Below are 17,889 nucleotides of genomic sequence, written 5' to 3' on the forward strand. Positions count from 1 at the left end.
GAAGAAAACACATGTGGTCATGCCATGAAAGGCTTCAAATCAAGTCAGTCACATCTACTTGATAGATGCTGCTCTGAGCAGAAGCTGATGCCCTGTTTGCAGAATCAGGACTTCTGTTACTAAACTTCAGAATCCAGCAATTGCTCATGATCACTAACATAGTGTACTGTTATAAACAGCATATTGATAGGAATCATTTCCACCAACCAAAAAAAACTATAATAAAGATTTACACCGTAGACTCTCCCAGCTCTGCTTTCACTGCCAGTCTCACATCAGAGAGTTGAAAGATTCAAGGAGCCTTCACGCATAGAACAATAATCCCTTTTCCTAACCACAAGCCCTAGTGGCTTTCTGCATATGAACTCTACTGCAGAACTGACAGAATTACAGGCTAATAAATACAATCAGGAAAAATATTGAATGAAAAGTAATGTGAAATGAAATACATTTTTTTGTCCAAATTTGATGTTAAAGGTGTAAAGACTCAAGATACAAATACAGAACATATCATACATCATTGCCTCACTACAGCTGAGCAGATATTTTCTATTTTCCTGATTTTCTAAGGCTGTGTGGAGCCATCAGTAATTATCTAGTTTGGCCATTTTGTGTAGCATAACATGTAGAGATTTGCCCAGTTGTTCCTGCTGCAAGCCCATAATTTTTGGTTGAACCGGAGCACATGTTTAAAAGAGGCCTCTAGAGCTGATTTAAAGACTTGAAGTGATGCAGAACCACTGAGTCCCTAGGGACATTGTTCCGGTTGTTACCTGCCCTCAGGGTTAAACATTCACATTTCTGGATGGAATTTGTTTGGCTTTAGCTTGTGAATGTTTATGGAAGACTTCCATCCCAAAGGGTTTTGAAGTATTTCAAATTTACTGAAATTTATACAGAAGCATTTATACAGAAGAGTGAATTCCACCTGTTCTTAAATGCAGACACTTTGGGTGGGAAACATCACCTTTTCCCAAAAACCCAACAGTTTTATCTAGCACTTGAGCTAAAAACTCAGGATACAGCCACTGCTGACACATCATGATTAAGATAGATTTAAGAAAGTAGAATGCACTTAAGAAGCTGACAAGTACCACACAGCTAATGTAACACTTCTGAGCCTGCAGAAAAGCACCCTCGATGCAGAAATGAACAGCTCTTGTCAGGAACTTAATATTGCACCTTATCCAAAAGACAATACAACTCCAGCTGCTGGCTGAACTTTAGCAACATGTGACAGCTTTAATCCCATGACGTTTCTGGTACCCTCACTGCATCCCACAGCGAGGAGCCTTTCCTCAGAGGTTTCCCATCAAAAGACTGAGCCTGTCTGTGAGGCGCGTTGTCAGCCCAAGATGGCAGGTTTGGAGTGGTAGCTTCACATCTGATATCCTAGCTCTGGGCAGCAAAGGGGCATAATTAATGAAGCTGCCATCCTGAATAGTCTTTAGACAATAATTTGTACGTTTTGTACATGTCTGATGGGAGGGTCTAATAAGGCCAGCTCTCAGACTTCACTCTGCAGGTGTTACTTTTACCTGTGATTTCATGGCATGCAGTTCATCTAACCAGGCTGTTATAAAATTGTCTTCATGGAAGAATTCCTGATATGGCTAATAATCATGTATGCCACTAGAACTCTGTCTCAGTATCTCACAAGGAGATATCTCTCTTGATTAAAGAGCAGGGGTTAGCTGGGAAAAAAGAAAAACAAATACAGATAATCAAACAATGAATGTGTCTTCTCTTTTGGTATTATGCTTTTTATTTATACAGCTGATTCAGAAGACGGCAGCACCTAGAGTGGAGGTTTTTGAGATCTTTCTAATTATAAAAAAAAAAAAATCATTATTTTTAAAGGAGATTACAAACACAATTAAGCTATCATTCATAGCTCACTGAGGTGCTGCAGTTTGAATCCCTTCCCAAGAAGGCTGCTTCCACTCTGTTTTCTTCAATGTCCATCTGCTGAACATTCATCCTTGAAAATGGGTAGAAAGAATTTGTGACCAATGTCATCAGTTCCCTTAAACACATAACCTGGTGGCTCTTTGTATGAAGCCAGGCATCTAGCAGTGCCCTTTGGTGTGTAACTGATAGCATAAGTGGTTTTTACCTCTAGCGGAGTCCAAGGCCTGGGGCCTGGCCATCGAGGCTTGCAGCTCTTCGTGATGGAGAGCGGATGAGGCGTGTAGTGGGTCTGAAAGGTGGTTGAGTAGTCTATTGGCTCTGCTGGGCAAGTCAGCTCCGGAGCAGGAATGATAGGTTTCGTTCGCTTGCACCGCCAGGGCTTATAGTCTTCCTTCATTGTAGAAGAGCTGGTAAATGGATCAGTACTTTTTTTAAACTGGACCAAAGACCGACACATCCTGGCTGGCTGGCCATTTGGGTGTGTGTAATGTGACTGAGTAGTGGTGTGGAGGTCCATTTTCTCCACGGGAGGAACATATACAGCAGGTTTTTTGGTGAATAATGGAGGCAGCAGCCAAGTTCGGTATTTTTCCTGAAACTCTGTTGTAGAGGAAAATGGAAGATCATGATGAGGCTTTGCCTGGTGTGGTTTTGCTAGTCTGGCTGGCTGACCAGCCAGCCCCTTGTAAGATATTTTGTGGGTAGTGAGGCCATCAAATGGGACCTCACTGGCCTTGTATTTCTCATGTTTATGGACATAGGGCTTCTCCAGGGGATGTAGCACATAATCCACTTTATAATTTGTTACGATCTCAAAGGGATCCTTGCTTTTCCGGGCCAGATTTGCAGGTTTGCAGCTTTTAGTGGCAACTGGCCCCCTGTAGAGATAGTCATCCTGGACACTGGTTCTGCAGTCAAACTTTTCTTCTGAAGGGTGATAAGTATCATCCGGTCTGATCATCTCTCTCTTTGGTTCATTCCATAGCACATAGTCATCTGAAACATAAGAGGAATCCTATCTGAGAGCTCAACTGAAGCATAGCTTCTTTACTGAGTTTAGGCATAAACCATGTTATGTTTTGATTATTACGCTTGCTCCTTAGATATTTGTTGGTGTTGCTATGGTTGCCAAATCCTGTTGGTATCCTATTGAAAGACACACTGTAGAGAAAAACATTCTGCAAGAGATTGCTAACCCCAGGAAAGCTTAGCATCTATAGCAAAAAGACATCAAAAAAGTTCTGCACTCACCCCCTACCTACAGAGACTGTGAAATGCAATGTGGGGAGATCAGTTACATGTTTGACATCTGGCAGAGTGGCAGAGAAGATATTTGTAGGTAGCTATGACTGAGTAAAATTATCTGTCTGCCATTACACCCCTAAAGACAGAGCTGCAGGATTGCCCTTGTTCTTTGTTCCTTCTCGTATGATGATGACCTGCTTTCTTGGCTGCAAAGATGGGTTGCTGCCTGCCATTGGCTGACTTCAGTGTTTTGCGGTTCATCTTGGTGACAGCAAGCTGTGCTGTGTGACATTTCCTCTGCTCTCGGCTTTGCTCTCTGCCATACCCCTGCTATCAGCACAAGCAGGAACCCAGAGAAAGCTTTTAACTCTGCATGCAATTTTTCATTATTAATAACAATATGACAGAGCCTGCTGACCAGGCACCATTCACTTCGCAGAGATAGTTCCTACTCCAGAAATCCTACTATCTAAATTCACAACTAAGAAAACTCTGAGAAGCATTTTCAAAACATTCACATCCTCCTTTCTCTGTACATTAGCACAGGAAAGGAGGCAATGAGAGTTAAAAGATTTGCACTCAGTCACAGTAGAAGTCTATGGCAAAGCTGCCTCACCCTCAGACCAGTGCTGCAGCCACAAGCCCAACTTTTTTTTACTTCCTAGTAATCTTGTGCAACTTCCCCTAGAGACCATTATGGTTACTGGTAGGAAGTTGAAATGAAATAGTCTTGCAGCTAACCCAAGTCTTTTTTTTTTCCTTTTCCCTCCTTTCAAACCACATTGAGAATCATGCGGCAAATAAGCTTCCAGCTGACTCTGAACAGGAAGGAAGTCTAGATTTCAAAGTACTAGAGAGTAAATGATGCAGTTAGGTATCAGGATATTTGAACTCTCCAATCCAAACAGTGTTATTCCTGTTGAATGGCTGTGGCTATAGTGCTGCACAAACACAATTATACATAGGATGTGTCCACTACGATGTGAAGCTGACAAATAAAAATGTCATTTTTTTTACTCCAATTAGGTGTCCATTTAAAATCCTTCTGTTTTAAATCAAGTCCCTTTGCCTTGGCACAAAGTAGCAGCCAATCTAAGCCCACACAGCCAAGGACTCCTTCGCAAGGTGGCAATAAGGAAGAAGAGGCCCATAAGCCTGGAGGTCCATTTTGCATGCTATGTGTAAAATCCTTACCCCACTGAAGCCAATGGAAAATCTCCCAAGTCTGTTGGGGCCAAGACTTTGATGCTGCACAGGCAGAAGGACTGCTTCTTGTGGATATGTGCACTTGGACAGAGTGCATCCTCCATGCAGATGATTAGTTTAGCTAGCCAAGATCATGGGCATGCCTGTGTACAGAACCACAGAATATCTGGGATGGAAGGGCCCTCTGGAGATCATCCAGTCCAAGCCCACTTGCTCAAACAGGGTCACCTAGAGCACACTGCCCAGGATCGTGTTCAGGCAGCTTCTGAACATCTCCAAGGATGAAGACTCCACAACCTTTCTGGATAACCTATTCCAATGCACATTCACCCTCATAGTAAAAAAGTTTTGTCTTAGATTCAGCCAAAACTGCCTGTATTTCAGTTTGTGCCCGTTGCCTCTCATCGTTTCACTGGGCACCACAGAAAAAAGTCCAACCTCATCCTCTTGACACCCTCACTTCAGGTACTTATACACATTGATAAGATTGCCCCTCAGTCTTCTCTTCTCCAGGCTGAACAGTCCCAGCTCTCTCAGCCTCTCCTGCTATGAGAGATGCTCCAGTCTCTTCATTATCTTTGTGGCCCTTCCTTAGGCTCACTCCAGTAGCTCCATCTTTCTCTTGTACTGGGGAGCCCAGAATTGGACACAGGACTCCAGATGAGGCCTCACCAGGGCTGAGCAGAAAAGGATCATGTCCTGTGACCTGCTGGCAATGCTCTGCCTAATGCAACCCACGATACCAATGGCATTCTTGGCCACAAGGGCACATTGATGGCTCATGATCAGCTTGGTGCCCACCAGGACTCCCAGGCCCTCCTCCACAGAGCTGCTTTCCAGCAGGTCAACCCCCAACCTGTACTGGTGCATGGCATTAGTCCTCCCCAGGGACAGGACTCTGCACTTCCCTTTGCTGACCTTCACGAGGTTTCTCTCTGCCCATCTCTCCAGCCTGTCAAGGTTCCTCTCAATGGCAGCACAGCCTTCTGCTGTAGCAGCCACTCCTCCCAGTTTTGTGTCATCAGCCAGCTTGCTGAGGGTGCACTCTGTCCCTTCATCCAGGTCCCTGATGAATAAGCCGAAAAAGATTGGACCCAGTACTGATGCCTGGGGAACAGCACTAGGCCTCCAACTAGACTGCGCACCACTGAGCACAACCCTCCGAATCTGACAGTATAGCCAGCTTTCAATCCACCTCGCTGTCTGCTCATCTAGCCTGCGCTTCATCAGCTTGCCTGTGAGGATATTGTGGGAGACGGTGTCAAAAGCCTTGCTAGAGTTGACATTCAACAACATCCACTGCTCTCCCCTCTTCTGCCCGGCCAGTCATCTCCTTGTAGAAGGCTATCGGGTTGGTGAGGCATGATTTCCCCTCTCTGAATCCACACTGACCACTCCTCACCACCCTGTTATCCTGAGGTGCTTGCAGATGCCATCCAGGATGAGCTGCTCCACCCCCCTTCCAGGGATCAAGGTGATCAGGGAAACCGAGTGGCCTGGAGTTCCCTGGGTGCTCCTTCTTGTCCTCTTTGAAGGATGCAGGGACCTTTGCTTTCCTCCAGGCCTCAGACACCTCTCCTGAATTCTATGACCTTTCAAAGATGATTGAGAGCGGCCTTACAACGACGTTGGTCAGCTCCCGCAGCACTTGTGAGTTCATCCCATCAGGGCCCATGGCTTTGTGGATGTCCAGTTTGCTTCAGTGATCCCTAACCTGATCCTCCATGACCAAGGGAAAATGTTCCTTTAACCAGACTTTCTCCCTGGTCTCCATAGCCTGGGATTTCTGAAGGCCAGTCTTGCCAGTAAAGACTGAAACAAAGAAAGCATTCAGTACCTCAGCCTTTTTTATGTCCTTTGTCACCACGGACCCTGCTCCATTCAGTAGCAGGCCCACATTTCCCCTAGTCTTTCTTTGCTACTGATGTACCTGCAGAAGCCCTGCTTGTCGCCCTTGACATCCCTTGGCAGATTAAACTCCAGATGGTTTTTTTGTTTTTCTGGATCCACCCTTGCATGCTCAGACAGTGTCCCTATATTCCTCTCAGGTTACCTATTCCTGCTTCCACCTTCTGTGTACTTCCTTTTTTGAGTTATGCCCAGAGCTCCTTGTTTATCCATGGAGGTCTCGGGCTCTTTGGGATGGACCGTTCTTAACTTTGGAGGAGGTAATCTTTGAACATTAACCAGCTTTCCTATGTCCATCTTTTTTCCATGGCTGTATCCCATGGGACTCTTTTAAGCCTGAGCAGGCCAAAGTCTGCTCTCCTGAAGACCAGTGTTGTGATCCTAACTTCTGTCCTGCTCCCTCCTCTCAGGAGCCTGAGCTCCACCATCTCATTGTCTCAGAAGCCAGCGCTTCCCCTGACCTTCACACCCTCAACCAGTTCTTTCTTGTTTGTAAGCATGCGGTCCTTTCCTCGATGGCTCCTCTATCTCTTGTATGAGAAAGTTGTCAATGATGCTCTCCAGGAACCTCGTGGGTTACTTGTGCCTTGCTGTGTTGTCCCTCCAGAAGATATTGGGGTGGTTAAAGTCCCCCATGAGGACCAGAGCCTGCAAACATGAGGCCACTCCTGCCTGTCTGTAGAAGGCCTCATCTGCTTCTTGTTCCTGACTATGTGACCTGTAGCAAATACCCCCAACAATGTCACCCGTATTGCTCTACCCCTTGATCCTTACCCATAAGCTTAGTTGACTCATTGAGCTCTCAGCTGGCTCATCGTACCCTTGTGTAGATATTCATACACTTGTGCAGATATTCACTTGTTGCTGTTCTTGCCACTGAAACCCTCAGGCCATATGCTGTGCTAGTCGCAGGGGTCTCCCCTAGGTGCACACATTTCTGCTATGGGGAGCAGGAGCTGCACAGGCACTGCTGAGCTGGTGAAATCCTGACCTCATGCCTCGGCCCTGGACAAATTTTTCAATAGAGCACATCATTTTCCTGAAGAGATGGTCCAGCAAGGTGATCTAGGAGCATGCATGGAGATGTGCCATTACAGGGGATCTATTAATAAGGCATGTTAAAAAGAAACTAATAAGACTCAGTCCATCTCCCAGCAAGGACTGGTTCAGAGATCTGACATTTCAGAGGCCAATCAGGAATTATCAAAAACATGTTAGGTTTCCCGCTGTCCTTGTTGGTAAACTACTCTGTACATTTTGGACATAACCAAAGCTTTTGCAAAATATTCAAAATATGACAAGAAAGTCCATCTGTCTTCAATTTTAAAAATTTACCAGCTCCACAGATTTGGAGACCTCATAGGTATTAGGAATTTATTTTACTTCGTGTAAGCCAGCAGTGCTTCTATTCCTTCAAAATACATTACAATTTTATTGTAACTCTAATTCTTCTCCCGTAGATATTAATAGTTTCCCATGTAGCACAATCTTGGAAACATTAGGGGGCACAGGAGGGAACAGAGGATATGAAACATATGTTATTGGAGGATTAGGCATATTTCACTAAAACCAAGCAAGACAACACTAAAATTAGATTACATACCTGCAGATGCGTAGAAGCAGCTAAGTGTAGTTGGGAAATTAGGATTTTGAAATGTCAATTATTTTGGTTAAAACAAAATCAGGTTGCCAGGTCTTCTGATAATAATGGTGGTATGCAATAGCATCATCTTAAACCTACAATATAGTTTGGGACATGGCATGTGTAGTAGGGAGGAGTCTAACCATACAGTAGGAGAGGTAATTTAATGCCAAAGCAGCACTCTTTTGTATGCTGCTTAAGTATTTGAATTACGCTTAATTAATTGAATAGTGTGTTACAAAATTGCACACTTTGAATGATGATCAGTAAAACCTAGCAATGTCTAGAGAAGAGTACCTTGAAAACTTACACTCTTATGAACCTTGGCCTTTAAAGACAAATTAACTCAATATGGAACTTGATCTCTGAGGGGTTTTGTATGGAGATTTCCATTTGCAGCATTTTGAAAAATATTGCAAATTATAACCAAATGTGGTTGTGATACGTTTTTATTAGAACTCTTAAGTAACAGTTAAGATGCTGACCTAAACACTGATAAAAGACAAGATGTACATCTGGTTCAGATAGAGAGGACTTAAGCATATCTAAATGTAGAAGGAAAGATCCTCTTTTTGTGCAAAGCAGTTTTTCCTTCTTGGCTTCAGTGAAGCTATTCCAATGAACACCATCTGTTGACATAGCCTATGCAAAACAAAGTGTTCAAATTTGCCTAAACATGGGTAGTTTGCACCTGAGGGTCACAGTCTTCACAACTCAGATCATTCTAAATGGACAGTATTTCCTGTAATCTTAATGCAAAAATTCCAGTTTATGCCATTGCAAATATGCAGCTCTACTAGAAGTCTGACCTTCAGTCATTTCAGCTGGGTAATCTTAACACTGCATTCAGATAGCTTTTGTTTCCTTCCTGCCTTTATTATTCTGAGTTTAAAGAAGAAATTGTTTCTGTACACTGGGACAAATCTCAGTGCTAATCATAAGCTTTTATACTTGCACAGCATAATATAAATAAAGGAGTAAAAATGATTTCAAATAATACACAAATGCTAGCTATCTGCTTAACATTACCTAGCTAGAAGCAATGTAAAAAAGGAAGGCAAAATCCTCTGATTTTCTACTTATGACTACCAAAACTAGTACTGTTACTGTGGCTGTATGACTGCAAGGTTTGTCCCAGTGCATGCAAAGAAGTGAAGGTTGAAGATGAAGGAACATAGTCCCTGCAAAGCCAAATCACCTGCAACAAACTACTGCTACTGAGAAATAGGGGCACAATTAGGTCCGCAGCTCATCTGTTTTTTCCAGGAGTAGAGCCTGGTACTTCTGGATGTCCATAATTCCCAGGTATGTCTCTTGAACACCCACAGATTAATTCTGCAGCATGGACAAAACTGGTCCCATGCTTCATGATCTGGTGTACATACACAGAAGGCATAATAACTGCACACTTTTTCAAACTGTGTTCTTTGAAAGCGATACTACCAGTGAATCCTAAAAAAAGCTGCAAGGGCACATACCTTTGTAAGTGGTCCATGTGTCCATTTTGTCATTGTAGGTGTGTTTGTTCTCACGGGGAAGACATGGAGGTACTTGACAGATGGGGTAGGGGTTATAATCTTGTCTATATGTGGAGGTCAAATCCATGCTCTCATCACTCTTGGCAATCTTTTCAGGTGGTTTGAATTTCGGTGGGAACACTTCATGAGCTACGTAATCTCTCCTGCAAACAATAATGTCAATATGTCTTTTATCTTAAAGACAAAATTATGTTCCTTTTCCTGAACACACAAAGAAAAAACACTCTCCCTTACCTCCACAGCCTAGGAAAGTTTGGATAGGATACAAATGGTTATTGAAACACACAAGTCCTTCGCTTTTGAAAAAGGGGCTTACACAGCTCTGGACAACTTCAGGCAGGCCAGGTTCCCCCTTGTCTCCACACGAAGCTATCTCTGGTCTACAGTGAAGTTACACCAGGGCACATAACTCCTTTCAAAAGCCCAATAATTGTAGCAGGCTTTTTATAATGTATGGAAAACATATGAGAGAAGGAACAATAGACTGCCTAGACAAGGCAGTGTAGAACAACTCAGCCACGGATGGGGAGATACCAACAAAACAGTTTTACAGCACCACTACATGAGAAACATGAATGCAGCCAGAAAGTCAACTTCTCATATAGCACTGTAAAAGAGCTATTTTAAGATAGTAAAACAGTTAAGTAGTGTTACTCAACACCAACAAAACATTACCAAAATAAGACGGAGATGAAAATAGTATCACCATGCAACATTCATTAACTTGAACCTATTTTGCTTCCCAGATCCCTTGGCACAGGGCAGAGAGTCTGCTGCCTGGCACCAGCAGGTTCAGTCTCTAATATCAGAGTGCTTTCCTCCGGCATGCTGATCTATTTGCAGCATTGGCAGCTGGCCAGGAGAAACCATCAGCTCTTCCAGTATTAACATGACACCTTGCACCTGGAGTGATGCTGGGTGGACAAAAGACTCAAGCCTTTGTGATACACTTTAGTATATTACATGTTTGTTTTAGAAAATAAACAAGGTTCTCAAACTCCTGTGTATGGAGCAGAAGGGAGGAACATTAACATTGTAAAGTATTGGGTAGAGGGGCAAAATCAGAAATGCAGAAGTAGAAAAAAAAATAGGAGCATCAAGAAGTGCTTATGTAGGTCTCACAGGTCTTAGCCACTTGGCACTCTTTTGTCAGCAAAGCACAGCTTTGCCTAACAACAAAGTGTAGTTTTTAAGAGGGGCTGGGAAAAGGCAAGTAGGAATACAACAGGCATGCAGCATCCTCAGTAGCAAGGAGGGCTCAGCAGCAGAGAAGGCTTTTCCCAGGACTGACAGTATACTGCACAATCTCGTATCTGAAACAGTTGAGCCAGAGACACGTAACAGATCACAGCCAGGCAATTCTTCACCAGTGTGCCCAAGGATTTTCTTGCAGTGGGAGTACCCTCACATACTCTGGCCATTACAGTACAGCAGAACTTGCTTTGGCGATGACAGAGGATAGATCAATCTGCTGGTAAATCAGTGCAACCTGCATCCAGGACACCATGAAAAATGGTCATGCCTTTATCTCTTGGACTTCATCAAGGAGGTTTGTTGCTGCAGTATGACACCTGACATTCTGCAGAGGGCTGTTGCAGAGGACTGGTGGCCACTCAGTATTTGCTTACCTCACAGTCAGCACAGTTATTCTTTCTTACTCCTTCAGTCAACTCATTTGGTCTGAGGAGAGTTTAATTACACAGGAGAGCTTTTAGCTCTCTTCAGTGGGTGATGGCACTTTTCCACTGGGCCTTGGCACTTTCACATTGCATGTTTTTTCTTACCATAGTTCCTTGAAAAGGACAGTGAGACTTGCAATCTGTTGGCTAGCTTTTCAAGTCTGATACTTCCTCCTTTCGTAAGGGTAATTAAATGTTAGGAATAGATGGAGCATATGCTTTGAAGAAGCAAACATAGGTAGTTTCTGTGCTTTTCTGCCAGTCTAATTTTTGGAAGTTGTGCTACACTCCACGAGTAGTAGTTACTATGGGCATCATTAGCCATGTCTGAGCAAGGACATTTTTGCTGTTTGAACAGGAAATTTGTAATGACTTCTTGATGGACCCCTCATGGTTGCTGCCCACCCTCACTTTCCTGAAGATCTTGCAAATGAGCCCAGGAGTTAGTTACAGGCAGACACAAAAACAGATATCTTTGTGGCTGCCTCAGCTCATGTAGGAGATGGAAGACATATGTAGAAACCAAGTCTGTGAAAGTCTCTTTGAAGCTCCCTGGGCCTTGCAGTAGCTGCTGAAATCTTCTGCATAGGCAGAGGCATCCCAAATGTCAATAGAAGTCAGGCATTCTGGCAACCCTTGTGAGTGAGAGTGACAATTCTTAAGAAGGCATGGGGAGGGGAAGCAGGTGGTTGTGCCTCCATGTCATGACTAGGACAAGTATACACTCCCTTTCCAGTCAACACAGTTCACCATACTCGCACTTTCTTGGAAACCAGTCACTCAAGTCACACTGTACCGTACAGTGCCATACAAAACAGAGAACATCAACAAAAAACCCTTCCAATATCATCCTTCTTTTCTCAGGCAACATATCTATTGATTTCCCAGAAGCCTGCCCAAAGCAGGAAGCAAATTAATGCCAAGATCATGATGGGCTCCCATGGCCCATGTGTCCACCTCCAGGAAGCAGATGAAAAGTAACTGTTTGCCTCCGCTATAACAACTGGCCTCAGACTCTGTTGTCCTTCATCACTCCTTTCATGGAGCCCTCAAGAGTGACTGTGCAACCCCAGGATTGGCCTCTTCAGGCTCCCCTTGTGAAAACAATGATTTTACTCCTCTCCATCACCCATGTCTCACACACACATTTTCTAGCTCACAGTCCTCACTCTCTTTCACTTCTTTTCATACTTCACAGTCGAGATGCCTTCCATGGGTATCTGCGGCATCCAGTATTCTTCCTTGGGCTTGAACGAGTGCCTGGGATGACAGCTGGGATAAAGAGGGTATTTCTCCATGTACTCTGACAGAAAGCATGGCTTCTCATGGGTGCTGGAGGGAAGCTGTGGACAGTGGTGGCATCTGCAAAGGAAAAAACACGGGAGTTGGAGACTTACAGGTCTTTAAGACAACTGATTAAAAATACCTAATTGTCCAATTCAGCTGCAGGATGCAACTGCAAAATAGCAGATAAGTGAGCATTGGAATGACTGCTACACCTTTGATTATTTAAAGTGCAAAAGCACAATCTGTACAAAGAATTGGCTGTTTCTGCCTACTACTGTAGCTTGCAGGCCATGATAGCCAGTGAAGTCAATACAAAACAGCCTGGGAAAAGCAAGTTTGCCCATGTGAAGAAAAAAGCAAGCTGATTGAAGTTGTAGCTTAGTACAGTGTATTGTGCTGGACTGGAAACTCTATTTTATATCCTTTTTCTTCAGGTTCTCACAAATTTATTATCCAGCATTGCCCACATATGGAGCAGTTATTGACAAATGAGCAAAAGGGTTACAGGTTGGGAGTCTCTATTTGCTCATACTTGGGCAGTGCTGCTCTGACTTTAAATGGCCATATAAGTGCTGGACAATAGAGACATGAACCATAATGGTGTAGGTGTGCTCCCATCAAAATCAGCAGCATTTGTTTTGAGATTGACAGGAAGAATGCCAAAGTCACATCTCCCATGAAAGGCTGAACATGCCTGATGAGTGCTGATATTTGTACCTTGATAAATAGAAAAAACCTTTTAAGATGAGGCTTCTAAACATCTAAAGAACCCCTCTGAAGATTTAAAGAATTAAATCAATAATATCGTGACTTTTTGTTTGCTATTTATTGTTCTTTTAATATGTAATATAATCTTTTCTTTTTAGAAAAAGAAACCTCTGTGGTGAGCCAGACCCTTGTTTTAAAATTAGCTCCACTGTCTTCGGTAGAGCAATATGTATATGCACCAGCCAAGGTCTTTGCTCCCGGTGAGAGGGCACATCTGCAAGAGGTAGCCCTAGCTGCAGCGCGTTTTGAGATGTCAGGACCGGGAAAGGAGGCTGAGTGAACCAAAAGAAGGGGGAATGACAGGATCCCTACATTTGGCCCCTTGAACATTTTCTGGAGGATGATATCGAGAATGCTGAAAAGATAGCTTTTTACCTCCCAAAATAGCTACATAAGTTGTCTGTCACTGGTGCTTACTTTCAAGGCGTGGTTGTTTATGCCAGCTGGAGTTTCTAAAACTTCTGTGTCAGCATAAGGATGTTGGTTCTGGAGACAGCCTGATATGGAGCCAAATGATGACTGTTAAATCTGTGGTGCTGTCGATTGTGTTCTCGCCTATGGAGCTGTATATGTTATGCATACCTGTGTGCTTTGCCAGGAGAGGACCAATTTCTACCCTTACCTACAGTGGCTTATGTAAATCAAATAGCTCCTAGGAATCAGTTGTGTTGCTCTAGAGCAGCATTTTCCAAGCAACAGTAAGTATGTCATCCTCCTATCTACCTGTGGATTTGAGTAGATATAGGTCATAAAAAGGCTGTGATCAGCTGACACTGTAAACAATAAACCTCTCAGTATGGAGCCTGAGGTGATATTTGAAGTTAAAAATTCTTAAACTTAGTCTTGATTTGTATAAGCTTCCTCTTTGAAGTTAAATAAAACAAAATGAAAATCACATCCTCCATTTTTTGATCATAATAAGTCATAGATGACAGGGACATTATCAAAAAATGTATTCACTTCAGGGGGGCTTGGCAAACTTCTTAATTAATACTGTCTGTAAATCCAAAGGATTGTTAGCTATTCAAAAATTTCTTCTCCATCTGAACAACATATTACCTACAAGATTTCTGGTATTATCCAAAAGAAACAGGACAAAATAGAGGTTTTTGGTTTTCTTAATAAATGTAAGAGGGCTGTACATAAAACCTTTTTTCATTATACAATCCCTGTTTATTGTCTCCACCACTTCCTGTAGTAGGTTCTCACACAGCAAATCCTTTAGGCTGTGCAGAACTCTCTAATATGATAGCTGGGCTGCTGTTAGCATTTTTAGCCCAGACATGATGTTGCCCTGTATGTAAAACCTGAAACACCTTTCAGAGACTTTGTAGGGCTGAAGGATGGAATTATCCTTTGTTGTTGAAGCAGAGATGATCTCATTATTCAATTCTGATCACTATTATCAATTATGGATGCTGTCGTAAGAGCAAAAATAAGTCGTCATCAAGGTCCCTCAGTGCTGGACACTTTTCCAACACCCAGAAAATCCAGTCTGGCCACAGAAAGACCAGGGCTCAATCCATTCCCCTAAGCAGAGCTGCCCAGCACCATTGAGGTTGTCCTAGGTTGTGTGAGGCATCCACAGCTGGCTGACAGAAATGACAGGACTTACAGCAGATCCATGTCCTGCAAAGGAATCACCGAAGTCAGGAGATCCTGGAAAAATCTGAAGGCCCTAGATGCCTACAGTGAGACAACTGAATCCCATACTCACGAAGAAAATGTATTAGGTATGATTAAATTGGGTGTCATGTCTGACTATTGTATGCAGATGTCTCAGATACCCTGGAGTGCCTCAAATGGTACCAGACTCCTCCAGATGGACAACGGAGTCAAGCCCTGGCAGTCTAGGCAATAGTGACCCAACAAACAGAAACCGTATTAATGCAAATAAATGAGATAGATTGCCACACAGATTCAAAATAACTGTTCTGAGAAACATCACTGGTGAATTCAATAGTATTTCTCCAAACACCGTAAGTGGTTAACTGAGAGTAGATTTTTTTTCTTTTAATGAGTTCAGTGACTTAGTTGTGTCTTCAAGCAAAGGATGGCAAAAAAAAATTTGGTTATTTATACATTAGCAGTTAAAGCAGCCTAATAGGAGCAAAAACAGTGCTAAGGGTCCAACAACCACAGTAGGCACATTTCAGTGTGGGTTTACTTTAGACCAGCTCTAGTCTGGTCCTCTGTCAGAGGAGTCTGAGCCCGTCTTTGCTTCTGAAAACAATCAGCCTGGGTGCTGCAAGACCTCTCCACAATGTACACCAGCATGAGGACAGTGAGGGCAAACAGATTTATCTCAGAAGTGCCCACCTGGCTGGAACTAAAATGCTACCACAGATTCACCTACTGTTGATGACCCCCTCCTGCTGACCTCAGCATGTACTTTTCCACATTCTGGCCTCATTTGGTCAAAGACAGGCTTTGGATCCCACCTTCAGATTTCTGCCCAGAAATATAACACTCTGTATCACTTTCTGGTCTAATTCAAACCTGCTGAAATCAATGTGAAGTCTGCTGATTCAGGACTTCAGGATCTGGTCTACAGGAATTACAGAGAGAAGAGGCCTCTGTTTTTATGCTTCATACATCATTCATGCCAAAGTAAGATTATTCCCTACAGGCCATATGTTTTCCAGTGTTTTATTGAGTCCAAATTGAATTACTCAGTTGAAAGGGCTTCTGTACTTAATGAAGTCACTATTAAATCAAAGGTTGGGCTATCAGTAGATGTCTGATTACCTAGATTTATACAGAGAGCCACTGATCTATGTTCAAGATTACATGTACTTCTACTGGATTATTTTCCAAACTAGCACAAGAGTGGAGGAAAAGCCCAAAATGCTCAAGTAAAATTCAGCATTTTTTTGACAGGCCATTTTATCACTCTGATTATAAATCCTTCTGTGAAATCATAAATCAGGAGGACTGCTTTGAGTCCAAGCAGACTCATTTTTGCCTTAGAGAATTTTGGGATTTGGACTATGGAGTAAGGCACACCATCCCTGTCAGTTACAACGCTTAAAGAACAGGATTCAGAATGAACATCTCAAAAGACAGTCTAAGGCCGTTGGGGCAGAGTACTGTTGGGTGCCCCAGTTTCTTAGGAATCATGCAAGATTCCAGCCTTCATATATCTTGAGGAGACACAACCAGGAAAATGAAGAAAAGGTGAACCTAATTGCTCTTGTTGGCCCATGAGACCTTGCTGGAATGGGTTTTCTGGAGAGGAGACAAAAGCCTTCCAAGCACAGGCTGCAGAGACACTTTCTGGTCATATTTGTGGTCTTACAGCATTCCTGGAAATCCCTTCCTCATCCTCCAAGCGAAAATGATCTGCCTGTTCTTTTACCTTCAAACCTGCTGACTTCACTCAGTCATTAAGTGCACTTTCCTCCCCCTGCTCTCTTGAGCCCTATGACAGGGTAAGCTCCTCTTAAGCTTGGCTTCAGAGTGTGTCCATGAGGCCTTACATTAGCCTTTAATGATAAAGTGAGCTCTGACTAGGTGGTAAGAACAGCTACACTGCTTCACGGTCCTGCACATGCTATGGATATGCTATGGCCTCAGGCTGCCAAGTTCAGGGTGCCGGGACAAAGCTAAGCCTTCAGTAGGGGCCACACGACCTGGCAATACAAGTGGTGTCGCACCTCAGCTATCCATGCCCTCTTCATGTGCATGCTTCTGCTTCCTCTTGGCTAGGCAAGTGTACATTTTCTACTGCATTTCAGAGCACAAAACCAAAATCAGAATGAGATGTTTCAGAGTTAGTTCTTGAAGAAAGCACTTTCCCCAAAATAAATCTTTTATGGCAGGGTAGAGAAGTAAATCTGATTGCTTTGTCTTATATTATTTTGCACTAAATTATGATATATGTCCACAGATGTCAACAGTAACACTACTTCTGTAGTACCACAGACTATAAGCAGGAGAAAATAATCATCAGTGATGATTCACCAGCTACATATGATATAATAAAAGCTTGTCTTCTGAATGCAGAGAAATATTTCTTGAAAATGTTTTTACTGGAGACTAATGTAAATCACAGAGCAAGATTCTCAACAGCGAATGGAACAACGCTACATCCCAAGGCTTGCTTCACTTTACTATTCCTTCTGGCTCAATAAGTATTTATAAAACAATTACATGATTTCTAGGTACTGAAGCCACTGTTATCTGACTGTAGCAATTCTGCATGTTAATGTCAGAGTTAAACAGTTAACATCACTGAACAAATGGTGAGGGATTACCTCAGAGTTGCTGTTGTTTTGTTACTGTATTTGTCAAACTGTACCCTGTTTTTTTTTAAGAAAATACAGATCACTAACCTTATCCCTACAGAAAGACCTCAAACTCAACAGCCAAGGTTTGTCATAGGAAAAAAAAATAATCTTACCATTGAAAATAGTTCAAAAAAGGAAGAGACAAAAAAACCCATAAACCAAGCTGCCTTTTTATCCTAATGAAATGGCAGATGCGCCTGGTGAAGTCCGTGCACATGTAATGCTGAAGAACATTCAAACCTGGAGAAAAAGACACACAACACAAGAAAACCAGGAAATAAGGCTGAGGTCTCAGCAACGCAAGCCCCTCAACCCTGCTTCACAGCAGGGCCCCAGGAAGGTCAGAAACTTTTCCCTATTATCCTGGTCATTCCTGACCAGGAAATCGGGCACATTTCGCTCCTTCATTCATGTCC

The 17,889-nt window shown here is 43.0% G+C and overlaps 1 protein-coding gene across 1 annotated transcript; it reads right to left on the minus strand.

The window, feature by feature from the left end:
- Positions 1-1,752: 1,752 nt before the first annotated feature.
- Positions 1,753-14,810, minus strand: SAXO1 (stabilizer of axonemal microtubules 1). The gene is made up of 4 exons (XM_026097865.2): positions 14,800-14,810; positions 12,321-12,491; positions 9,391-9,593; positions 1,753-2,907 (listed from the first exon to the last, which is right to left on the minus strand). Exons 1-4 carry the CDS (start codon positions 14,808-14,810, stop codon positions 1,955-1,957), a joined length of 1,338 nt encoding a protein of 445 aa, XP_025953650.2. The 3' UTR covers positions 1,753-1,954.
- Positions 14,811-17,889: the final 3,079 nt, after the last annotated feature.

This window comes from Dromaius novaehollandiae, chromosome Z (assembly GCF_036370855.1).
Source record: "Dromaius novaehollandiae isolate bDroNov1 chromosome Z, bDroNov1.hap1, whole genome shotgun sequence".
NCBI classification, from domain to species: domain Eukaryota; kingdom Metazoa; phylum Chordata; class Aves; order Casuariiformes; family Dromaiidae; genus Dromaius; species Dromaius novaehollandiae.

Bases quoted from the DNA above. Each gene is read 5' to 3' on its own strand.
- SAXO1 (XM_026097865.2), bottom strand. The intron at 9,594-12,320 runs GTATGAAAAGAA...TATTGTTTGCAG, and splicing joins GAAGGCATCTCGACTGTGAA to GAGAGATTACGTAGCTCATG. The intron at 2,908-9,390 runs GTATGTGCCCTT...CTTATGTTTCAG, and splicing joins CACATGGACCACTTACAAAG to ATGACTATGTGCTATGGAAT.